This window comes from Vidua chalybeata, chromosome 2 (assembly GCF_026979565.1).
Source record: "Vidua chalybeata isolate OUT-0048 chromosome 2, bVidCha1 merged haplotype, whole genome shotgun sequence".
Taxonomy (NCBI): domain Eukaryota; kingdom Metazoa; phylum Chordata; class Aves; order Passeriformes; family Viduidae; genus Vidua; species Vidua chalybeata.
The window spans coordinates 94978630-95005286 of NC_071531.1; the positions used below are offsets into that span (position 1 = coordinate 94978630).

The 26657-nt window shown below is 36.7% G+C and overlaps 1 protein-coding gene across 3 annotated transcripts in view; it reads right to left on the reverse strand.

Annotated features, from left to right (window-relative positions):
* Nucleotides 1-346: 346 nt before the first annotated feature.
* Nucleotides 347-26657, reverse strand: part of DCLK1 (doublecortin like kinase 1) — a 237329-nt gene continuing 211018 nt past the window's right edge. For 2 of the 3 annotated variants that reach the window (XM_053934574.1, XM_053934577.1), the window contains 2 exons: nt 24247-24360; nt 347-9926 (listed from right to left, as the gene is read on the reverse strand). In XM_053934574.1, coding sequence (XP_053790549.1) covers nt 9762-9926; nt 24247-24360 — 279 coding nt within the window. In that variant the 3' untranslated portion in view covers nt 347-9761. Of the gene's footprint in view, nt 9927-18546; nt 18621-24246; nt 24361-26657 lie in introns of all 3 variants that reach the window. The other variant, XM_053934575.1, reaches the window with a different exon arrangement.

Below are 26657 nucleotides of genomic sequence, written 5' to 3' on the forward strand. Positions count from 1 at the left end.
CTTCCCTTTTCACTGAATGTCTGCAATATTTAAACATACTGTGCTCCAACTTCCTCCAAGTCTTTCTTCTTTCATAATTGTAATATTTTTTCACAGCACCCCACTCTTTCAGTTTATTCAAAACAAAAAAAATCTTTGAAAGTCCAACTATAAAGCACAACAGTGTAGAACTTAATCCCTAAAGAAACAACACACACTTTTCAGCCCTTACCCCTTACTGTCATTTACTATTTAAGCCACCACAGCTGTTGAAAAGCAGTCCCATCTTCCCACTGCAGCAGACAGTTTCTTTATACCCCATTTCCTTGCATGCTGGTGCATGGGAACAATGAACAGAACCAGGTAATTAAAGCAGAGTAAAGCTTTTTTATTCCCCTGGAGCAGTTTCCCTGCTCTGTTTTACACACAGATGTACAATATTTGCACCACACAAGAGAAGTGAAGTGTAGGAAAGGAGAAAGAAACGAGTGGCCTGGACAGGTTGGAGGTGTGTGGACAGGAGCAGAGGAGGAAAGGGTTGACAGTGATGGTTCGTGAAGGATTATTATGTTCACAAATCATTAGCCATCATTTTGGCATGCCAAAATCTTGTGCTGCCAATAAGATGGAGGACAAATTCTTTGGGATGACAAAATCCAAAAGGGAAAGTACCACATGCCTATAACCCAGTTGTCAATTAATAATCCCTGTGGGGGAAAAAAAAAAATCAATATTCTAGACAGACAGACAGACAGACATATAACAGACTCTTTAGTTCTACAGCTATATCCTGCATCAAGAATCATTCCATGAACCAGTGGTTAAATTGCAACTATTAGCTTGTAAATGAAGTAGGGTTAAATACATGTTTTAATCAACACAGATAAAATAGCACTTTTCCTGCCTTTCATCAAAAATAATCAGAGACCTCTAGTGGGATCTTGTAATTTTTATTACTCGTAATTTTTAAACATTATCAGCACATTTGCTGATAGTGAAAGAAGTACAAAATGAAAATTAAATCAATTGTCAGAACAAATGAACAAATGAAAGAGCACTATGCAATGCATTATTCTGTGGTCCTTTATTTCTTAATTCACCAGCTAATCCCTAAAATCCAGCCATTTACAATCAAACTTCCAATCATTAGTGGGATTTAGTAGGCTTCCACTGTTAAATACCATTCAGATTTCTCATGAGAGTTGGTATGTATAGTGTTGAAGGGCACTAGATACAAAGCCTATCCATACACAACTGGACAGTATTCGATTTCCATACCTTTATCCAAACTAACCTCCTGTGCTGGGATATTAACACATGAAGTGAGAATTTTCTGAATAGTTACATCCTTTTTTTATTATCATGTTCTTCAAGACTCACTGTAGTACAGAGGTTTATGTGGGAAAGCTAGTATGTGGCTGTATGACTAATTTTTAAAGGTTGTGCACAGCTTTTCAGGAATGCAGCTGGATCTAACTCCTTGGTGGCTTGCTTGTGATGACTGAATTGAAATATATTGTAATGATTCTCTGCTTAAGAAACATGAACTCATTAGAAGCTGAGGGTAGAGCTGAAGTATTAAGCGATTTTACCTTTTCTATTCTTTTATTACTTAATTAGAGCAAATATTTTATGTAAGAGTAAGCAGCAACTTGAAAATTTACCTCATAAATTAAGGTAATAATATCAGAGGTAATTTCTATTCACTCACATTTTGAAAAATTTGTCTTTCCTCCTTATTTTTGCAGGAATGTGTAGCATATAGAACTTATTTAATTAGTACCTTGAAAATTAAAGATTCTTTTATACCAATCAAATACATAGCAATTTCTGAGTTTTAAAAAAATCTTAATTTTTTTTCTAAATTTAAATAACTTAGAAACTTGTTTGAAGGCCACCACTTCCTTAGATGGCTTTTTAGCAGGCATGAGAAAAGTGCTATTTAATTTCACACTCCAGTAATCCTTTAACAATTTCCTTTCAGGCAGAATATAAAATCTTATTATTAATTCCTTAATAAAATAAAATTTAAAAAAGTTATAGTGGCTATGTCTTTAACCTTGGACCAATTTGAGCAATTTTTTTTTCCCCTCAGACAAGACACTAAAGATCAGCACAAATGGCAAGTGATAAACTGGCCTTTGGGAAACAGTCAAGAATACCCCTCCTCCCTTTTTTTTCACATCAATTCTCTGGAAATGCCCCTTCAGAACTGCTTGTTTTAGTATCAGTCAGTCAATTTGATAGTGCCCACCCACCCCTTAACTGGCAATGGCAGAAGTTGCCAAGATCTAACATTACCTTAAATTCATCTCCCTATTACCATGAAGAATGTCACAAAGATTACACTTTGTTAAGATTAACAATAAACACCAAATTATCAGAAGTTCATATCTCAAGGGCTTATTTGCAATTTCCTACGTGCTTGAATTTGCTGAAGAAAAAGAAAATCTATCACTCCCTTTTGTGAGATACAGCACCAGGAATTCCCTTGGACATTGTATTTACACTTTAAAAATAATCCTCTCCTTCAATTTACCAATACCTCTCTTTCTAATTCTCAAACCCTCAGCATATGATGGAACCCAGCTTTGATAGCTGGGGCATTCTGTTTGAAAAGAAAAAAAAAAAATTATGGATGCTCTTACTCATGTCAAACTTTGCTGGTCTTACTGGCAGGTTCGAAGCATTCCAGGCATCTAATGGAGATGCACAGGTCAAATAAAGCAATTACCTCTGAAGGGCAATGGTGGTGGTAGTAGAATAGTAATAGCAGCAGCAGCAACAGTCATGGTATTAATGTCAGCTCTTCCTGAGAGTATTTCTAGACAAGTAAGCTAAGCTTCTTTTTCATCACTGCTTTTTTTTTCAAGACACCTAAAATTCTATATGTATGAATAACTCATCACTAGCATTAAAATCTGTTAGACACATAGAAATAAAGCTGTCTTCTGGCTTTTTGAGTCCAGAGTCTTCCTACATCAGGAAACACATATGAGGATGTATCAGAAACACTTCAAGAAGAAAGTTTTTCATGAACAGATCAAGTAGCACACCATTTGGAGTAGTAACAATCATTTGGAGTTTCTCAGTTCCAATGGTTCTACTGGAAAAATTCTCCAAAATCTGACTGATCAGTTGGTTTGAAACCATGTTCCAAATGTCAGTCTACCCTTGTCATGGCTAATCACTATCGATGTGCTTTTTCTGGCTCTATCATTTGGTGCAAACAATTATTTTTCAATTATTTTTCCAAGCTGATATTTACGCATGGCTTGACAAAACATGCAGCACTGTAGGCGGGTGCCAAGAAAATGGGTGCCAAGCTCTATCCAATGTCCCCTTCCCACCCACTTAGGTAGGGAGAATACTTCTGGACATGACTGAGCACTGTGGTTTATCACTCAAGTTGATCACTAAGACAAAGATTAGGAAGACATCTCCATTACAGGTGGATCAATCCACAAATTCTTTATTTCATGGAGGGTTGTGTCCCTTCCTTTGGCCCCTGTTGCAGAAAACTTCAGGCAACATGAAACCTCAATATAGCAACTCAATTTTTACTGAAGCCGTTTGGCATGGGCTATCCAAGTATATATGCACACAAATACAAAATGCATAGACATCACTTTTTAAAAGCTGTCTTTTCCTAAAAGGACCCAGTGAGGTAAAATTGCTATTAAAAACAATTAATTTGCAGCCATTTTTTAAACACCTAATTTCCCCACTAGCCTGTATGCAACACTACTTCAAACAGCTACACACGGTCTCATTTAGTGAATATATGAGGAAAAGGTTTGCATTATGTTTGCTAAAAGGACTAGGATTTCAATTCCATCTGCTGTTGGGTGTGTTTGATTTGTGTATTAATTATGCCTGTTTGTAGCTGTAAATTTGCTCCAGATTAGTAGGTGATTGGTTCCACGCATGGATTCACTACACTGCATGGCTCCCTTGCACTTTTATAATTTTCAAATGGTTCCACACTTATGCTTTTTAAATTGCATTCCATACCTATCTTATTCAGTGTGAGCTTTCAACTCTGTCTTATTCAGACAATTTTCTTTCCCCTTAAGAGAAAACATGTCCTTTTGATTCTTCTCTTCCCAGACCCCTTTCACTGGTGTATTGTCAGCTTTGTCCATGGTGCTACTATAAAACACAAGAAAAAACTGCTTCTTCTCCCAGTCTTACAGGGAAATTCAGCACATTCATATTTAGCGTTTTCTACATGGAATGACTTAAACTAATGGGTTTAGGAATTACATGAGCACTCAGCAGGGCGTATACATACCCGTTACTGTGCAAACTTTAAATGCTTGTCACGTCAAAATAAAACTCTTCCACATGTGGAACATTTTTGCTCTTGATCACTGAGTTTTCCTCCTGGTTTTCAAAATGCCCAAAAGTTCTGAGCTGTCACCTTTGTAGTTAAGACCTGTGAGATATGCTTAATAACGTGACACATCTCAAATGAGCTGCATAAAAATTGCCTTTGTGTCTACAAATGTTTGTGTACACTTAGAAAATAAATGTTGAAGAGGTCAAGCTGATTTCTCTCATATTTTAGGAAAAGAACCGCTCTGAGCTGAAAAATTGTATGCCAAGTTATGGCCTGAAGCAAATTTTTACAATCAAATTAAAAACCTTTGAGACTAAGAGTTTATAATGGAAATACTAACACAGCCTTAACCATGGCAGCACTAGCAGGCACTGCAATAATATTAGGAAAGCTCTCCCTGCCCACAATCTAAACTAAATAAAAAAGATGCCATTTTCCAACATATACCCCAGGCAAGCAAATAACAATGATTTAATGTACTTGCCCTGTGGTAATATAGTACCACTGCAAACCTCTGAGACAATTTTTCTTTTCTTTTCTTTATTTTTTCTTTTCAAACATATATGCCCCATAGGGAAAGGATTGCAATTTAGCTCTTATTTGTGGATATATCGCTTTCATTTCAACAATTCTTGAAAGCCTTCCTGCTGTCACATGCTACTGTATGCGAGCACCCAACTGAATAAAGACCCACCAGGCTTTTTCAGGAGTTTATTCACAGGTTTGGCTTTGCTTATTGTAGTATGCACCACATTTAAATTAGATGAGGGCTACTGTAAAGCAATAACATTGTCAATAACTGGAATCTCACTTTCCCCTCTAACAGTCTGAAGCAAATTAATGTATTGGTTGTTCATTAACAAGTAAACAGTTTTTGCTACAATGTCAAGGAAAAAAGAATATGTTCATTAATATGAACAATCTTCATCTACAAAGATGATTTACACAATGCATGTAATGAGATAGCTTTCCCCTAACTAGTACACTACCAAACTGAAAAGCTGATTCTTAGGACTTTCTTGAAATTACAATATTGTTTGTTTACCAATAAGAAAGACAGTCTCAGTCACCTATGCCACCATTGTAAGCTCTATAATAAGTACTTAAAAAAAGAGAGATTTCTGGAATCACTTGTGGAATTAATAAAATTGGTAACTACAGACTTACACTGCATCAATGATACATATTATTCCTGTGATAACTTGAGCTAAAAATAAGATTAATTTGGTTATAGAAATTCCTTAAACAACAACACTTAAATTATTTCAAACTTGATTTTTTTCAAGAATTTTCTGAAAAAATCAGCAAACACTGGCTAAAAAAGCAAAGCAGTTTGGATACACCAATGTAATCAGCATGCCTAGTGCTTTTCTGTTAACCCTCTGAGTAGAACCATAGTATTCTGGATTTTTTGTACATTAATGCTGTGAAAATTATAACTTACAGAAATACTTATTTATATGTCATCACTTAATAAATCATGTTCTAAATATATTTGGGCTAGGCACCTCATCTCATGAGTGATTAATCCATCCTAGAATTTTAATTATCTGTTAGAGAAACCAGTCTCTAGCACCTATATAGGAAGCTTAGATTATTGCCCTACATTAGATTTTTAACTCTTAGACAGATATCTCTAGATGAGACAATTCCCAGCTCACTACCTTTTAGCTAATCCTGTGCTATCTAGTTTTCATTTTCACATCAAAGTTTGCTTACTGCATGTAAGCTCACTAGAATATCCCACTTAGGTTAGAGTCCACGTTATCCTCGCTTATAATTGAGAGGAATTAAGCTGGAAGTGACCCTGTTCCTCTTTCCTGCTAGTACTAAGATCAGGCTGTCAGGCATCTCCAGAGACCAAATACTAGATGACCTGAGTCACCCTTCAGTAGTGCTCATCTCCATCTTCTTGGTGATAGATGGTGCCTACCACAACTGCCATCCATCTCTGCTAACTAAAACAATTGTTGTCACATTTAGCAGCAATACCAGCCAATGATTCAAAAGGGAAATGAAAGAAGTCAGAAGGACTGGTCTGTACTACAGTAAAATGACCACGGTGTGCTCTCCCAGATTTTCACATTAGAAATAGTCTACTATGCTTGATTTCTTTTTTTCATTGGTGTTTCAAATATTTATAGGGCCACATATTCTGTCTTCACTTACCCCCAAGAATTCAGAGGTTAGACTAAAGAAAATGGCAGTCACTGCCAAACAAGCCTAAACCATTATAACTTCCATGAAACCATAAATATATATATATATGGATATATTAAAATATATATCTATGGGTATATGGATATATTTTAAATCATCATGGATATATTTTAAATCATCATTGGAAACTCTTTTGAAACAGTTCAAATATTAAGATACCTTTCCTTGAAACCTAAAATAGGATATCAGCAATTTGAAACCCAGTCTCTCACAAACCTAAAAATAACTTAAAGAAATATTTTATGGTTATGTTCATAAAACATAAACCAACAATCAGAAACATAAGATGTTGGGGATGGGTAGGATTTTCAGGATCTAGGATTATTTTTACATGCATTTTAAGTAATACAAGATGGTCTAAGATGAAGGAGCCAAACATCTTATTTTAATGATAACCCTGTATTCCAAAGCAAAGAAAATGTGATAGGAAAATCCCAGATGGGTTTTTGAATAATATTTCTCATGCATAAGGTGAAACATATTTTTTTTTCTGACTTCCCTCTCTAATTAAGAGGAATGAACATTGGCTTTTGCTTTAGGACTGCCAAATTTTCACAATAGTCAAGGAGCATGTGGTATTAATGGACACTTTTTTATTACCACATGTATGTCTTACATTTACATAGCTGAGCTGTATCTCTTCTAAAGGGAAGGCTGATAAAATGTGGGAAGGTCAGTGCTGGTCAAACTTGTGCCAGATTCTGACCTACTGTAAATTAGGGTAGGTAAGTGGCAAGGAAGGCTTTATCTTGACTGAGGTTTTGATCCTATGGAAAAAAAAAAAATCCTTGTCCCATCCAAAAGTTATTAATGTACAACCGTTAAGATGACAGTGGTTGTTCCCTATCTACTGAGCATCTTCTTTCCACAATGAGTTGAAGGTTGGATGGTTATAGTGAAGGATCTGACACACAGATCAACCCTTTCCCAAACCTAAAATCTGAGAACATTTGTATGGTAATTCCTTTGTCCCCTCACCTCCTACCCCAGTGCAGCTCTCTTATTTGCTTCACTTGCTTTAAAATGTTGTTACTCAGGTTCCAGACGGAGTAACTGAGGCCATACACAGGCCTTCTGCCCATGGACATGCATTCAGAGATCAGTCTCCTGATGGCTTAGATGACTTTCTAGTAAACTCAAAATCTGAAGTTGGTGTCTGATGTAAGCTTCTACCAGCAGTTCCTTCTACAGTTGATGGAGTGAGACCAATAGGTTAATCAAAACATGAGTCCTGTCTAAAATGTGTGCCCACATCAGGTGAGATGAATCAAACCTGGAATGCTCATCTCTGTGTATTACCCGGGAAGCCTGGAGAACTAGTTTCTACTAAATATCTCACTTCTAGATCATCAACATCATATGGATTAAAAAAAATATATATATTAAATACTTATACCACTTGTGTGAAGATCCACAAGATTAAATTCCTGTGCTTAAAGTCTTCAGAGCTTTCAATATATAAATTTTCATGTCTGAGGCAATGAAAGATGCACTTTGTAGGATGGAGAACAGAATTCCAATGTTTCTTGAACTACAGTTCAACTGATACTTCCACCTAGAAGTGCAAAGAGCTTTACACTAGCCCCCACCGACTGCAGGTGTACATTGGCTGCCACAGCTGCTCATACGGACAGTTCCGTGAACAAACACCACTCAGAATGGGAATGATACTGTGGGCAACTTGCCCTGTTCCTGAAAATTTATTTATACTTCCCGGAAAGCTGAGAATATCTGCATGTCATTTTGGGTAGTATATTGATACTTCTGGCTGTATACCAGGAAAAAAAAGGAAGGAAGAAAGAATACAGGCAGGATAAAGGGCAAGGATGGGGGGAGAGAGAGAGAAAGAGAGAGAGAGAGAGAGAGGGAGAGAGAGAGAGGAAACCACATGTGACTTTTAAAAAACACTGTGAGAAAACTTTAACTTTAGAGGAGAAAACTTCCATTTTATGTGAGCAATAAGAGAAACTATAAATTTCACAATGTTTTTTATTTTAGAACATGATTTTGAAAGTTGTTTCTTTCATTCAAGTGAAATTCTGAGCCATATTTTTTTTCATATTATCATATCTGAAGTCTACATACTGTAATATTTCTGTGGAAGCCAAGCTAATTGTCAAATAAAAAGCTATAATGTTTTCTTGAGGTTTTAACAAACCAGTAATATATATATATATATACTCTGTGTAAATGCCCATTTTATTAAATATTACAAATAAAACTGGTGAATCACTTTTCGTTTCTCCATTCTAAAGACAAAACTTCTGCTCATCCTGTTTAGGCTTTACATACATAATAAATTACTTGTATTTTCCCCAATTTAGAAGTACTCTAGCTATTTAAAGGGTAATGCTCATCAGTGTTAATCTTTTTAAATGGCTCTGCCGGAATAACCAGATCATACCGAGAGGATGCCTGTACATTCCTGAATGTGATGGAAAGGAACCAGGAACTTCTCAACTAGATCATTACATACTATTACATGGCAGAATGTGTCCTCAAGCAATTTCCCAAAACTTGACATTATCATTAGCAGCAAACTATATGGAAGCAATCTTTTGTGGCCATCATCATGTCATCTTCTGTAAACCATGAGAATGACCTAAACTGAATTTCCCATTTAGCTCTGCATCATATCCTCCAGTAACAGTCACTCCGTGTGGAAATACGATGCAGGTTTGGAATGAGCTGCTGCAGAAGATACCATTTGTTTAATTTTATTTTCATTTTTAAGCCTATATTTATTATTCCTAAGCAATAGTACATTTGATATATTTTTGGCCAGAAACAGGCAAGGAACTTCAGGATACTATAAAAGATATGTGCGTATAAAAGCAAAAAAGCCAGAATAAAACCCTAATATGGGTTGTCAAGATTTAAGGTGATCATTTACTCAGAGGGTTAACATGTGCTAAAATTACATACTTGAGTTCCTAGCTCCACTGATGAAAACATTCACTGCTTCTATCTTTAAATAAAAAAGCAAAATAGCCTTAACCCTTTGAGGATCTTATTAGCAGCAAGTTGCAATCTAAACAGAGAACAAGTATTTCAATCAATTAGGAAATTATTCTTACAAAGATTCTATGAGCACCCTTTTGTGTTCCACCATCCCAGCTTTTATTGCTGGATAGATCAGCTGTATTCACTCCACACAGGCCTGAAGCAGTTTCAGGGTTTCAAAGGGTTAAAGCCAAGGCTTTTGAGAAAAAGTGTTTTATTAAAAGGGTGAGTTAGGTGAGCGAACAGTCTCGGAGGAACTTGGTGAATAGTCTTCCGATTCGGAGTTGAGTTCGGGTGGAGCTTGCTGAGCCTTATAACGTCCCCTCACATCCTGGTTGCGTCTTCGTCGGAAAACCTGCCTCTCCTTATCAAGAGCGGTGGTCTGGCAGGGGCATAAAATAAGAATAAATGAAATTAGGCTGTGTGTGAAATGCAAAGATAATGAAAACCATGAGGTTTTATGTGGCCTGTGAATACCAGGGATAATAAATGTTCAGACCAAATTAAGCCTGCTCTGTCTCAGTCAGGTCTGAAAGGTTGAGCCCACAACATAGCTAAACGCTTTAAAAAGTGCATTTCCCAAACCTTAAGAGGTAGCGTGACATCATCAAGCAGATACAGTGCCATATATATGGATGCCATATGTTCTACTTCTGGATGTTATTAATTTCATCCTTTAACAGGATCAAATTTCAAGCCAAATACCAAGTGACCTTCCCCCCATCCTTCTCAAAGTATAAATCTGTTTCTACAGGCAAGGCAGAGATGTACACTTGTCTTTGATTTGACCTAATGAAGGCTGATACACACTCACCCATGTTCAAGTCAGTGCAATCAGCTAACAAAGATGGATTGTGATGAAGTTGTCAGACAAGAGAGAAAAACAAACACCGAAGGGAGCTAGCCCAGCTCCTTGACACATCATGCCGCTCAATGGATGTTCTTAGGGAGAACGCTGAAGAGCTCTGACGGAAAGACCTGTTTAGCCTGACCACACTGTCTCTTCCTGTTAACCAAGGTCTACTGAATTCAATACTCTGCTAATTTTATCCATGCCTAGCTAAAGTATCTAGGAATGGGAAAGAGCAATATTTACTTGATGGGCATTAATTTTTGATCGTTCTGCCATTATTGAGAATGCAATTCTCAATGAGATGGTTGCAACTTCTAGCCACATTCTTTCTTCTGCTTTTCTGGCACATTTACGAGGTGAAACTTCAACCCAAGTAAGGGTAGCCCTAGTCTGACTATCAGTTCCAAGCACAGGACTGGGTTTTGCTGTCTTCTTGATTATGAGATCTTAGACTGCAGTCCCTGAAATCACTGTAATATTATATGTTCAACAGGATGGCCTTGATTCAGCAAGAGCACTTTGATACATGGTTAGCTGCTTCTGAAGCAGGGCTGCCCCCTTAAATCCCAACCCATGACTGTTTTGGAAAAAGCAAAATGGGAAAAGGCAGGTGACCAGTAAGATGACATATAAAATGCAACCAAGTATCTGATCATGGCACTGGAAGCAAAGATAACTTTGAGAACTAAATAGGTTTCACTCATAAGGCTTGTAAAATTTGTCCCTATAATGAAAAGGTCTATTTAAAGGAATGCAGACAAAAGGTTATTCTGCTTCAAAGGATTTATGGCGTTCTCTTAAGATATGCATGACTGATTTCTCTAGAAAATTTACAAGTTACAGTGTGAGCCTCATAGGAGAGCAGAGATGCAATTATAGTCAACATATTTTTGAGACTAAAATGAAACTAAATCCATCATACTGGTGCAGAATAGCATTGTAGCAATCCATGCTTTCAAATAATGCAACCAGCATTCAATAATGATGTAACAAAGACAGAAAAATGGACAGGAGTACAGAACTACTACAGCAAATGGATTTAGTTAGGCTATATTGCTGAACGATTATTTTTGTGTCTAGAAACCATATAGCACTACTTTAAAAGGGTTAAGTAGTGCTTCTTATCCACTTTGATAAGTTCATCCCTATATTTAAAAAAAATAATTGCTACAAAATCCAACACTTTGCATCTGCCAATTTTTTTTGTTTACTGCTATTTTTTGGTTAAGAGCTCTAATTAGTATTTTCAATGCCTTCTATGTTTCTTAGTCTTGAACCAATTCAGTTTTTGATTATTTTTAATGTGAAACAGAATACCTAGATCTTTTACACACAGTGAATATACTGCTTACAGTATGTAATTTTGTGTGAAAATTGAAAAGAATGGCATATATTACCACTCTATAAAATACAGATTTCCATTTAAAGGATATTTTTTATGCTTATAGGAAATAAGCATTTATTTAAAGTTTAAACCGCATCACATCATCCTGTGGAAACAGATACTCTCCCCTGAGAAATTTAAACATTTCTTGTTGAATACATAAAAATACTTGCATTAAATTGAGAATTTATTTTTAAAACCTACTATATGGGAATGGCGAATGTATATGTAAAATCTGAAGGTATTTAAATTTAGATAACTGACACATAAGGGAATGTATAAGAAAACTGGGGTTTTAGGATATTGCTTTTTATAAAGAACAAAGATAAGTAGGTACCAGAACATCTTTTCAAAAATGTCTGTAAAAATAAACCCTAAGATATTATATTTCTATGATTGTTGGGAAAGCTTTAGAGACTCTTCTTTAAATCTATGTGTTTAAATATACATAAAAAGCACTCCCTCAATAATGAAAGAGATTAAACAAAAACCCCATGACGGTCTCATCTAAACTAGCACCTTATGCTGCTGTAGTTTGTAGGGCCAAATATTTCTGGCTTCCTAACCCTTCAGAAACTTCCTGAGATATTTTGTTACTTTCTTTACATTTTTATCCAGTGTTTGCCCTGTATTTGATCTAATCAGTCTTTGTAAGGACATATTTCTAGAGTCCTGGGCATTATTGTGCTTTCTCTCCTGGGCTGAGAGACATCCAGAGCCTTTCTCACCCAAAGAGCTTATTGAATAAAAAGTTACAAAACCACAGAGAGTCAAAGAGGTCAGTGTTTATCTAGTGAGAGCAAAAATACACAGGTCATATTCTAATGTTTGGTGTTTACCATGTCAAAACTATGAAATGGGTTACTTCTGGCTACAGGGTGCTCAGGCCCTATAGAACTTGCAGGAAAAGGCTTTTTTTGCCCAATGTTCCAATGACATTTGACACTTCCAGTGTCTAATACCCTGCTGATGGCATTGTGGCTCTGCATTCTGCAAAAATGCTATTTTTCATTTAATGATGTCGCGTTTACTTTTTACCTTGAAAGAATTTCAAAATATGATAGATTCATCCTTTGGAACACAGAGAAGATGGTAAGATAGATACATATGAGTATTAACTGTGTGTGTTTTGTAAGTGTGATTTTCACCTACTGTACTTATGAACATGGACATATTCCAAAAATCAGATTTTTCATCATTATTGATGTTTTTATAACAAAGGCCTCTTATACACATTGCCTTGGTTTAACAGATGCGTTCTTTCACCTGCTGTTCATCTGGGTGGTTTGCCGGTGCATGAACCAGTCCATTATGGATTTCCAGGGCATTTCTACTTCAAGCAATTCTTTCGATAAATAATAGGAGGATCTGAAGTACAGTTATGCTTCACAGGGCTGCAAATCCCAGATTTTCATTATCACATTTTGACATTTTATTTTCCCCAGCTCTAGGTTAGAGACTGAGAGCTTTTGAAAACTATATGAGAGTAATGGGAACAAAAAAGTAAAGATAGCATTCATATTTAAGATATGCAGCTGTCCTCCTGCAATCCATATGAGAAAATGTAGACCTTCTCATCCAGCAGAAGATAAGTGGGTTGCCTCTAATAATTTGGTGAGGATGGGTCTGAAGGATTTCATTAAGAACTAATGTATTTTGCATCAACATTTAGTAATCCTGACACCCAGTACCAAGTGGTTACCAAGCCATTTTTTGAAAGGTATTTAATTTGTAGTAACAGAGCATTATTTTAAAATCATTGTTTCTGTCATTGACATATTAAGGTGTAGTTAGCATTTTTCCAGGATTTTACCTTGAAGAGTGTCTTCATCTTGATTTCTACTAACTTGAAGTTACAGGACTCATGAGCGATGCAAATCTATTTTTTATCTTGGAAAACACTGTACTGTGTATTTATGAACAGATTTTCAAAAACTACAACCATTTTGATATACATGGTGGATTTGCAATGGGAAGAGCCCTATTTCAGCTGTGGGCTGATATTTTCTGCCAGGTCAGTAATTACTGGATTAAAGTAACTGAATTTTATGGAAGTGAGCAGTGACTGTTATTCTTCTCACTTGTCTTAATTTACTGCTGACCACCACATATAGATATATATTAGTTTCATTAATAAAAGAACATTAATGTGCATTTTGCCTCTTAGTCCATACATTATTCATACCAGCCAGGAGACTAAACTGGGGCTGCAGCTGTTCATGCATTAATCTAAGAAACCCTTCCCTTCGCTCGCTTTTATTCTGCAGGAGCACACTTGCAATTTGTTAGCAATTTTCATGAAGCTTTGTTTAGCATGTGGAATTAGATGAATCTACGTATTGAAACACTGGTATTTTTTCTTCCAGTACATTCTTTTATATTCACAGTTTTATACACACATTTAAATGCTCACACCTAGATAAGTTTATCTGATTTCCTTAAACTTCTGCCTAGTGACCTTTATGCATTGACAGGTTTCCTTGCTGTAAAAATTACCATTAAATATTGCTTGTAGCACAAGGCAGGCAGCCCTTCAGTCTCATCTTTTTAAAAATTTATTTTCCATGGGTTTCTCAGGTTATATATATATATTATATATACACTATATATATTTTTTATATATATATATATATATATAAAGTGTGATTGATTCATGAATCAAGACACTTTTTTGAGAGTATTTCAAACTTAGCAATGCACCTCAGTCCAGGAGCAAGACACTCATGGTATTTTTAGTCCCTCAGGCACAAGGTATAACTAAGTCAAGTTACACGGTGATTTGGAGACGTGCAAATGACCACATCGAGGGGACAAATTAATCGAGTGGATTTGAACCCAGACCTCCAAATACAAAAGCCCAATGCTTTAGCACACCATGTAACTTCCAGCATGAAATTTAGCTAAAATGAAAATAAAAAAAAGGAAATCAAATCAATTTGATATATGCTTTGTGCTGTATTGGTGAGTGAACACAAAGACAAGTATTCTATATACATAACTGTTGAATTCATATTGGTGTATTTAAGTTTGTGTTTACTGTTTGACATCCCCCTTTTTAGAGACACGATTCCTCAGCTGGTTTCAATTACATGTGGAAGAGAGTTAGTGCCAAGTTGTTTGCATGAGTGAATTTTATTTATCGTTTGTAAATCAGTTGTGGGTTTTTTACTCAAAGATTGGGAGAAGATATTTTAAATTATTTTAGGTATCTGCCTGTATTTACCAATATTCAGTTTACAGAGGGTTTTATGTTATTAAAAATGGCACTTTACAGATAGCAAGCCTGTTTCCCATCTTCCTTGTCCCATCACCAAGATGTCTGGCTGCAACTTTTGACTTGAAAGTGTGTTGTATCCACTTGGGACAGGTGTAAGTAACTCAACAGATGCAAAGTAATGTGAACTAGGAACTAAACACAGAGGATGGAATTATGGGTTTTCAAATGAACTATTTAGATATATTTTTAACTGTGACAGTGAGAACTGTATTTTAAAAATCTAGTATTTATGAATTTAGTATTGACTAGATTGATAATTTTGTTAAGCATCCAATGTAACTCATCTCCTTACTATTGTCATTATATAGATAGATCATTAATGACTTTTCCATACACTTCCTGGATTTTATTTTGCCCATTTTGCTTTCCTAGTGTGTCTTGGATATATAGAAAATAACACACCGTAATATTCTACACTAATATACATACACATACTGACATTTTCTACTAATATTCTGTTGGATGCAACCACTCTGTTGCTCCTTTGATATTCTGTATCAACCCAATCTACAGGGTTTAAACTGGGACCTCCAACACTTGTCCCCTACTGATGCTGTTTTGGCTTTTACTGCACCTCTGATTGCAGGGCTGATGCTCCAACTACATTTGGTGAATTGTTTTTAAAACATGTATTTAAAACATGTATTAGTCTGGGGTCCAAATGATTTTACGGATTTGGGCCCTGTGTCTTCCCAGGTCCTCATATTCAAGGAACTGTGAAAGATTTTCCAGGCTCATGCCAGCTACAACAACTCCGGCTGTATCTAAAAAAAAATCATGTCACTTCTGCATGTATTATCCCACTGAAAGGGAATAAAAGAAGATGCAGAACATGCTCAGAAAAATTAGGATTTTGAAGGACTTTGAAAACAGAAATCTTTTAGGCAGAGAAAAAACAAGGTTTTCTGATTGTTGGACAAGGAAATAGTGCAATTTTGAAAGTATTTCAGAAGACTTCTAGAAACTAAAGGTAAAAATGAAAAGAGGAGTGCAGAAGAAATTAGTAGTTTAACACTAACAAAGGGAGCATTACATTTTCCTTGAGACATGGTTTTCATTTTTTGCCGTACTTGTGAATTCAGATTAATTTTCATGTGCCTGTGATAAATTATTTGTTTTATAGACATGAATTGATGAACCTTTTCATATGCTTTGCATCTGCACTACTAAAAACTAAACACTTACTACATCAAAATGGTTTTATTTAGATGAAAACGTTGGTCATGACAACAGCTGCATGTTTCTGGGAGATGAGAGAGGCCCAAACACACAGCAGTGCTTGGTCCACTCGCAGAGGATTTCCTAATTAAGCATCTATGCCTAGGAGCCCTGATCTCCCAGTTTGCCTTTCCACACTAGGTGCACAGTTTAGAAAACCCTAATTATAAACATTGTTGTTACTGCCCCCAGCTGGAAAACAGAGCAGTTTATGTATGAATAAGAGAGATTATCGCCCATCTGCTCCAGCCCATTATTCAGGGATGTGTCATTTTGCATGCTGATAGCAGCCATTACTAGTGCTTTAGTCAAATGACCTTTTTTTTTAATAGCTTTATTTATTTACCAAGTTGCAGACTTAGAGCCTTCCCCTCTACCTCTTCAAAAGGGATATAGCTTGTTTCAAAACCTGGGCTATGCAGTTAAACTGAGTCAAGGCCAATCTGAGGAGATGTTCACTTTTCTCACAGGATCCTGTTTCTGGCGATCTGCTCCCCCTGAAGTAGGGGTTTTAAAAGATCCAAATATTGTGTATAGCAAATGGAAAGACTTTCATTGCTTGATTTTTTTTTTAAATGTAAAAAAAAAAAAAAAAAGAAAATCAGAGAAAGAGTGTAAACTGACCACGGATAGCAATTAACCTCCAGGAAGATAAATAAAGCTCATGTAATCTTCCCCACCATTTTACAGACCAGGCATTAAATTTGCAACTGTTTGTCAAAGTTCTGCTTGACAGAAAACGCCATCTTTCCTTCTTCAGCAGAAAATTCCTCTAATACTATCAAACCCACAGTCATCTAAAGCTGGGCACTCAGGTACCATTCCCCCTTCTCCGAAACCAAGGAGCACAAAGAAGGAGGCCAAGTGACAAGACAGATCAGCCAGTCACAGTGGGTTTGTAGCCACCACCAGAAGTGCGATAGGGTGGAATTAGATGAATTATAGGTACTGCTGCACACTCCAGCACTCGGAGTGAGAGTCTTTTTCAATTTTTGCTAGCCAGCGTTCAACTCATGAATAGGATTGACTTTTCAACTTTTTGCCTGAAAAATAGGCTTATTTTTGGGTTTGGGTTTGTTTTGTTTTTCTTTCCCCAGAACATCCATATCAGAAACTACTTCGCCCTCAGTGTGCACTCAGGGAACTGTTAGGTTTTATGGAAAGCGTGCTGCAGTCCAATCCATGCACTTGGTGAAATGATCCAGGGTGGGAGTTTTACTTTACTGGAAACACTCACAGTGACCATCTCTGCTGTTTTTCTAAGGTGGTTACTTTGCTGAGATTTTACAAACCACTCACAGACAAGTTCTTAAACGCAGTGTTAGAAAACACAGGCCTTATAGTAAACTTATAAAAAATTTCTCCAGCTATCAAAATGCAGGTCTTGTGAGTAATAAGGAAAAAGACAGCAAGTAACCACTTGACGGAAATTCCAGCACTCTGGATTTACTGAGGAGGTGTGTGGGCCTCTTGTGGGCTATCAGACCTGGAACCCTCCTTGCCCCCACTCCAGAATAAGCCCCTCCCACCCAGAGCCCCATTTTATCATACATATCATTTTAAGCCAGCTAACGACAACCCTGGCACAGTTACACAATGAAGAAAAATATATTCAAGAGATTCATGCAATATAAAAAAAAAAAAAAAAAATCAAACCAAAATAAATAGTTATCAGAAGGGTTTTAAAAAGAAAAGAGAAGGAATGCATTGTTAGAAACACAAGCTTACCAGCACATACAATGCATTGTATTTCAGTGAACTTGGGAGAGTTTCTATGCCCGCGTTATGCAAATGCATTGTTCAATCTAAGGTAAGGATTGTGTTTAGTGGGTTTAAAATGACAGTATATAGCTCCACATCTTGCATGGAAAAAGAGGAAAATATATGCTGAGAGCCTGTTGCTGCTCCGTGTGTTTTGAAACAGGAGCACAGGGGAAGCAGATGCCTTAACAAGCAGAAGGGAGGGGGAGGGTGCATACTTCAGCATATCTGTAGATTTTCTATATACACTGTCCTTTTAACTATAGGGGAGATCGATACTGAGCATGTGCAATGAAGAGAAAGCTGGCAATGTGGGTGTGCGGGATGGGTGAAGAAAGGGAATGAGGGGGTGTGGCATCTCAATCAAGATTAAAACGAAACTGATAAAGCAGCATATGGACCGGATAACAAATCAAAAAGCATGTTTATCCACTGAAGGAACTGGTTAATGGAGACTGCCAGCACGTTGCCATGGAAACACTGACTGTTGGCGCTGCACCATCTCATACCTTATCCAATACATTCCTGGTTGTTGGTAGTAGTCCAAAGACCCTGATCTCTTGATGGTAAACCCGTGGTCCAGCTGAGCAGAGAGAAATGGGGCAACTCAGTGGATCGACATTAGGCTAGAGAATTCAGACTCCAGAGCAAGATGTTCCTTATTTAGTGCATATTTACTGTTTTCACTTTCACTCTTATCTAACATCCTAAAGCTATGTACCGCAGAGGAAAAAGAAAAAAAAAGTAAAGAAATAAAAGAAAAAGATACTAATCCTAGATTTGGTCTTGCCAAATTAGAGGCCGATTTATTCAAACTAAAATGGAGTTTGCAAATCCATTAGTTAATGCATAATGCATTCATTTAAAAGTCTGAAATATCTTGTTACCTCCAAAGGCAGTAGTGCCCTTTTAAGTTGCACATACCAGTAATAGAATATTATTTTTTGCAATTAAACGGAGAAGTTCAATAATAATAATTTTAAAAAAATTAAATGCAGTGCAACCATCACAAGGAGCAGGCTAGACAGACTACACAAGGCTTAAATTAGACTGCTTCATAATCATGGAATGTGTAAAGATGAAAAGAATCAGGTTTTGATACCCCATCAATCATGGTAATTCACTTCTAAAAATGCGTTAACCTTGGAGAGTAGGACTACTCAGAGCCATGAATAACATTGTTTATCATTTCAACTTACACCTCATGCTCAAAAAGATAATAGTACAAAACTATTTGGTTTAAAATTGCACCAATTAAAGTCAAAATGGAAATGAACTTAACATTGTGTCCAGGAAATTGTGCTGGTGATATTACTTAAGCAATACTGATCTTTCAAGTTTAGTTTATCATTAGCAAAATCATGTGCATAAGAACAAAGAAAATGTGTTCTTTTCCCTAACCCTTCTGTGCTGCACTAACAGACAGTGGAAACATAATTTAGCTGAATTACATAAAATTTTTGGGGAAAAAATCTTGACAGAGACACTCTAACTGCTCTAAAACTGTTGCAATGATTTTCAGATTTTTGCTCTATGAAGGGAAAAGGCCATTTTGGGCTTCAATAAGAGTGTGGCATATATTTCCAATACTGATGACAGTTTCTAATTCTTAATTCAGAATAGCAGTTCAACACATTTCCAGGTACCAACCACTTCAAGGGGAGTTAGGAACTAACTGCAAATTTAACTTTTTCTTGATGACTCCCCTGCAAGTGTAGAATTTAATAATTTATTCTTTTTTGTTAAAACAATGCCTCTTTCATCTTATTTAGAATTACTTAAATGATGTTTCCTGTTTAAAACCACGTACCTAGAGTTAAACTTGTGTTGGCTTAACTACACTGGTCTGCTATTGCCATCTACTGGCTTCCTTGTATGCTGCACATAAAACACACAAAAGGACTGTTTTCCTAAAAAGCAGATCAAAAATATTGCCCTAAAATTGAATAGCCAAAAATTTATTCAGAGAAAATGGGGACAGTCGCTCCCTAACATGATCTGAAATAGTTTTGGTGGTGTGGAAATCCTGTCATGAGAAACCCAACTGCAGAAAATGACCCCAGGACAACACAGACAATAGATGTGAAAGGATAGCCGAGACACAGGTTCAGCTTTAAGACTTTAAGAAAAACCTACAGTCTAGGCTTGGCTTCTCCTCCACACCACCCAAGAAATCCCATGGCTAAAAATACCATTTGGCATGGGTAATTTTTATTTTAAAATCAGCAGAATGCAGGGCAATGACCCACACGCTGCCTGCCCATTGCCAGGGTCCCCAACACAGGACCCTGTAAGCAGAAGAGAGCTGCACCAACTTCCTAAGCAGCTTTTCTCTTTTTCTGTTCTACTTGTTTACTCTGCATCTCCAGCTGGAGTTTACTCCCATTGCCAAGAGAGACCTCATACAACCTTAACAGCAGATTAACATTAGGCTTTTTCTCTATCCTAACAATGGCAAAAGTACAAGCACCAAAGTAATGACATACAGGCTAAGATTTAACACTTCAGACAAGGACATTGATTAAACGATGCTTGATTCATACAAGGAATTACAGCACACCTTTGGATTGCAGAAGCATGCTTAAAAAGTGATTTGCACTCTTAGTCGCTCTAGCCACTGTCTAGAGCGTGTCTAAAGCCTAAAGGGTACAGCCACAAGGGTACTGCTTTGTGGCCAAACCAAAATAAATGGAATTGACAACCTTGAAGAACTGAAGAATAAAATCTACCCCCAAATTTTAAAAAGGCTAGCTAATATAAGCCTGCTTTTATGTTTTTACTGCAGTACCTTTTATAAACACCATCACAGAACTAAAAAATACTGCTCCTATTGAAAAGCTGTATGAGAAACATGATCCTGCAAATATTTTGGCACATGTTTAACAGTAATGTGGCCATTCTGACACAGACTGAAGGGCACTAGCCCAAACGGTCTCCCACAGAGACTGGTAGTCAATGCCTGTGACAAGAGTTTAAGAACAGGGCAAGTAAAGTGATATTTCTCCTACATAGTCTCTCATCAGCAAGCAGTGTTTTTTAGGGACTTGCTAATTCTCTTGCTGTTTTAAAAGCTAGCTCTCCAATTAAAATTTTGCTGGCAAAGCTACGTTGGTTCGGGGGAATTTTTTCCCAACTGACATAGTTACTCTGGCAGAACTTTTAATGATGTATTATTGCATCAACAGGAAAGTCTCTTTGCTTGTATAGTTAATTTTGTTTGAGAAATTATTCTACTACATCAGCAAAGGAACTGCTTTGCTAGGCATGCACATGTTCATTAGGGTAGTTTGTCCAAACTGATGAATCCTTTCAAATGTGGACAAACTTGAAGTCTGGACACATGCACAAGAAGTAGGATGTCTCTGCCTTGGATAGACGGAGACAACTTTTACTGAGATTACCACATCAATAAAGCAGACATAAGCCTGAACCAAAGGAATCAATGCAATTTGGACATCGCTGAAGGAAGCAGTAGCCACAGAAGTTGTATGCAAAACACATGTAGCTTCAAACTTCCTTTCAGTCAAGCTGACCAGAGACACATCTTTAGGAACTGAAATTTCATATTATAGTTTTAATTGGTGCATATGGTAAATACTCCTTGAGATCTTTGAGGTGTGTTACTTTTTACCACTGGAGAAAAAAGGCATATAATATATCATACCACTGTGAGGACAAACTAAGAACTAAATACCACATATTAGCGAGCTCTGTACACAAACAGGGTTATAATATTCAAAATAATGATAATATTTATCTTTCATACTATTAAGCTATAGAAATATAAGCACATATTAACACATTTTCACAAACACAGACACAGATGTGTAATATAATATACAGATGGCAACTCTATATATTATATACACAAGCACTCTCTCAAAAAGTATGTAAACATACAGGCAGGCACAAACCCCCAGTATTTTTATAGCAAACAAAGTTAGTGCATGTCTTTAGTGCCAAACAATATGTTACAGCATCTATACATACTTTGAAAGTTCTAAATCTAGAGCGGCCTTTGTGAATAGGATTTAATTTTAGCTTATTTGAGATTTCACAGTTAAAGGGAAATTCCCAAACATAAAACCTTGGTGACATGCATGTCAAATGTATATTAAATAGACTACCAAATGCAGAAACAATATTTAAAGACATTGCTGTTTTGCTTTTGGCTTTCTTTTACATATTAAATTATTTTTGTAGAAAACAAAACTAATTTATTAATAAAATGGAAATTATCTAGCATTCTGAAACATCACCAAAACACTAAAGAGGTCTATACTTCCCCATCTCTTCCCATAATCAAATCACTTTCTGAATTATGTAAAAGTATTCTAAACATTTCTACTTTATAGGCCAAGTTGCAGGATCAATCGGGTCAGGATATGAAGTTGGCCCACAGAGATGATCACTACAAATAATCTGTTAAATTTCCAAACACTAAAAATTAAATAAAAGTCATTAAGAATATAATTAATCATACACATTTTTTCCTGATGTTTTGCAGTGGACAGATTCACTACAGTGCCTTTTTCATTGCTCAGGTGTTAAAACTGCTGCAAACAATTCCTTGGCAAAGCAACTGGGGCAAATAAAAAAAAGAGGAGGGCAGGGAAATTAAAAAACATAAAGGAGGCAACGGATGGATGAGGACAGAGGCATAGTTTCTTGCTTTTAAGCTTTGAAGTCATTAGCATGGAGGATCTGAGCAGTAATTCTCATGGACAAGCGTGCTGGCAGTCCATTCAATAGGAACACGGTTTCAGCTAGTCTATAAAGAACATACCTGCAGTTCAGATGAGCAATGGGTATGTGATGTTTTAGTTGTGGAAGAGTTGCTGCAGTATTATTGCTTAAAAATGAAAATAAATAAATGCTGACTGTGTTAGCTGATGACTGAAAAAATCTAGGAAAAGCATGAGGAACAACTTGTTTCCATGTTGAAGACATTCAGGGTAGGAAAGAGTAAAGAAAAAATATGAGAGAGGCACAGTTTGAAATGTTAAGTACTTATACCAAGTAACTTTGAGAGAGTATCCCTTTTGCTGCACAAGCACTTCACACCTGTGAGCCAGATTGCATGTACTGAGCTGAATTTATTTCATGCTGATTTAACTCAACACTGGAGGGGCTGAGCTGAGAAACATGAAAGTGGAAACAGTACAAGGAAGTGTACATGTGCAGTCACACCACCTGCAATTTATGGAAGCTGGGAATGAACACTGAGTAATCTGATATGAGAATGGTTACGTTAAACATGTCACATTTTTAGTGACTCTTTGGAGTATTCACATTACTATGAGTAATAAAGAAAAGCTTACAAACACAAGCAGATGTATTAAAAATGTGAAGGATGTGCATGTTACTATTCAATGGTATTAGTATGAATAATCTCTTCATATGTTGAATATATCCTGTGTCCATGTATATGTAATACACATGTTCATCTGTGAGAAAAAACCACAATTGTACGTGATGTATGCTCCACTGAGGATCCCATTAATATCTCAGTAAAGCTTGGCCAAAATTTTGGCCAAGCTTTGTTTCAGACACTCCGACGTGTTCAAACCTAGAATGGCTCCACTGGAATTGCAATGTGACAGAAGGCAGCAAGAAGTTCCATTAAGTCTTTACCCCATTAAATACTTCTGCTGACAGGGAAGCAGGTTGTGTGTGGCACTACAACAAAATGCTGCTGCCCAGCTAAATCTGGAGTGGCTAGACTCATGTTAACCATGAAGGCAGCAGCGAGGCATCACAGCTCTCTTTCATGTCTTCAGAGAGGAGAGGCTTAGGCTGCCCTACAGATTTTCAGTTAAATTCTGAAGAAATTTCCATTTTAAAGTGGTGCTGTCTTGCTACAGTCTCTGTGTGGCCTAAATCCATATAATGAGTCTGCTTCCAAGTAAAATGTCATGATCCCACAGTTCAAATTGTTGAATTTACGTTGGAGCTAGGTCCACTGATCTTCTGGTAAAATGTGGAACTGTGTACTGTGTGTACACACAGTAGGGCAGTTAAATAACAATGTGACTCACAAGAAGAATCAAAGGAGAAGTTGTGCAGGATACCAGTCTAACTATGCTGATATTAATTAAATGCTACAATTATCTAAATATTAACCCTTTCTGGTTTCTTTTGGTGTCATAAACACGAAACTGTCTGGTGTGCACATAAATCTGTTTCATCTGTGTATTTCAGATGCTTACTGCTATGACAGAAACTCCAGCTGCTGTGCTGTTCGGCTTAGGGCCTGTGTTGAAATGCTTCTTTATCTTCCCAGCTACTGAGAGCTGATGCTCATTCTCTGGAAGGCCATCATCCTGCAGAAAAATAAAGCAAAATAAAACTTCAGAGAGGAAAGACGAAAAAAGAAGGAACTGAGAGGTGATTCTGATAGATCTCATCAATACAGAAAAGTTTAAAAAAATTTTATATTAAAATCATTATCTCCATCAATATATTTAAGGTACTTACAAGATGAACATATTATGGCACCAAGCAGTCTCTCTCTTCTTCTTTACCCAATATTTTCTTCTCAAATTTTAGGTAATTTTCATTAATAATAATTAAGCATTGCATTTTTCTCACCATTTCCTTTCATTAATTAGCACTACACAGTTATTTTTATGCCCATTGATATTTCAAAACCTGAGGATTTCAGATGTGTTTAAGATTCTCTTTACTCATCACATAAATTTAATGATAATGACCTCAAAAGTAAAAAGTATCCAAGATATTACAAAAACAAGAGGCTGGGCTGGGACATTCTTCCTTCCAGCTGAGACTTCAGAGCAAACCTGGATACCTGCACCCAGGGATGCATCCTCCATGCTGAGCAGAAGCCCTGACAGAAAGAATGGAGTCTGTGGTTTTGCACAAGTCCGCAGACTGAATTCAAGCTGAGGAAAAAAGGTTTTTTTTACAAGTTGTAGAAAAGATCCTTATGCCTGAAAAACCTGCAAAAAGCCACTGCTCAGTGAGACTGCCCCACTAGCAGCATATTCAGGATTTCAGGCAACAAATACATAGAATACGGGGAATAGGAAACAAAATGTAAAATAGGCAACATATACAGGGCCACGTGCCATAGTCATCCCTAACTGGTGCTGCATGGCGTGTATAGGTATAAACAGCTCAAATAATTCTTAAACTCCACTTAGGCAAAATCCTAGCAGAATAAAGGCAAATACAAAAATATCAGGATAGTGAGAGATGATAGACAATTTTTTTCTTTTATTTTCCAGCCATTATGAGTGCCCTTAAAGAGTTACAGAGCTGCTGCAGTAAATCATGAGTTCAATGAGCATATGGGAATTTTAGGGAGGTTGGTAGGGTTTGTTATTTATTTAGCTTGGGGAGTTTGTGTTTAGAGATCCCTTACTCACCCCTTAACAAAATATCTCAGCTGGCAAAATATGGTCAAGTGCACACAGCTGCAAAACACAAAACAAAACAATACAACCCAGTAGCTGGTTATTGTCTATCACTGGGGAGTCCTGGCTTGGTGGTATATGACCCCTAAAAATAATCTGCTTCCCGTTGACCTTGCCTTTCCCAGAAGAAAGCTAGTCTGTAACGTGAACACCTCCTCACGAGAGGAGGGAAGAAAAATAAAATCATTCTCTTGGCTTTCGTGACATGAAAGTCTGCCAAGCGTTCATGTCATCTTGTCAAAAGATTAAATTACAGACAAGACAATAGTTACCAAGACTGTGGTCATATTTTATTGGTGAAGCACCGCACCCACAGTTCCAGTGGCAACATGCCACAGACACATAGTTTGGGCTCCAGCTTTTAGATTAAATACCTTCCAGCCCAATTTAAGATGCAGCATAGGGATAGATCCGAATTCCTCTATTGTTACTAAGTTTTTATTACTACTGTTGGTGCCACCTGATGTTTAGTAGTTCTCTTTTATTTAAACATGCTTTATAAACAAATCAATATATATTAAACTGGTTCCTAGAATTAGTTCAGTCAACAATACGATAGCTATTGAGGGGGAGAGATGACAGCTGTTTAACTAAATACAAAACAAGCTGCTCTGCAGTTTTGAAAGTCAAGAAATGAAAAAAATATCAAATTGATCAGAATCATCAGGTAAAGTTGTAGAATTGGAGAACAGTGTAAACACTGCTGACAAGAATTTCATTGGGTTGCTGAAATGGGTGGGATGCCAAACCCTAAAGAGGTTAACTGTTCCTTTCTCCTATAATAAGTCTTTGCTTTTGGTTAGGATCACAGAATTAATCACAAGATTTTTTTTAAAAGGTGACCAGTGATTTTTGCTGCTCCATCTGGGAACTGTAAAGAGTCCTGAGCTTCAGAAGATGTCGACTGCTAAAAGTCTGAAAGAAGAGCTCTCCTGTGCACACCTCAGAAGCTGAACAGTCAAAAGAGCTTGAAACCTCTAGCTCAGAATTTGAGTTTTCACACAGACAATATGAACTGCTTGGAATGGTAACATATTTTTGTTTTTTGTTTTGGGGTGTTTTTGTTTGTTTGTTTGTTTGCTTGTTTGTTTTAATCAGCCTCTACAAAATACCTTTCACGGTCTATTTACAAGAATTCAAAATAAAAAACAATAAAAAAGAGGCACAAGGTCTTGGAGAAATTC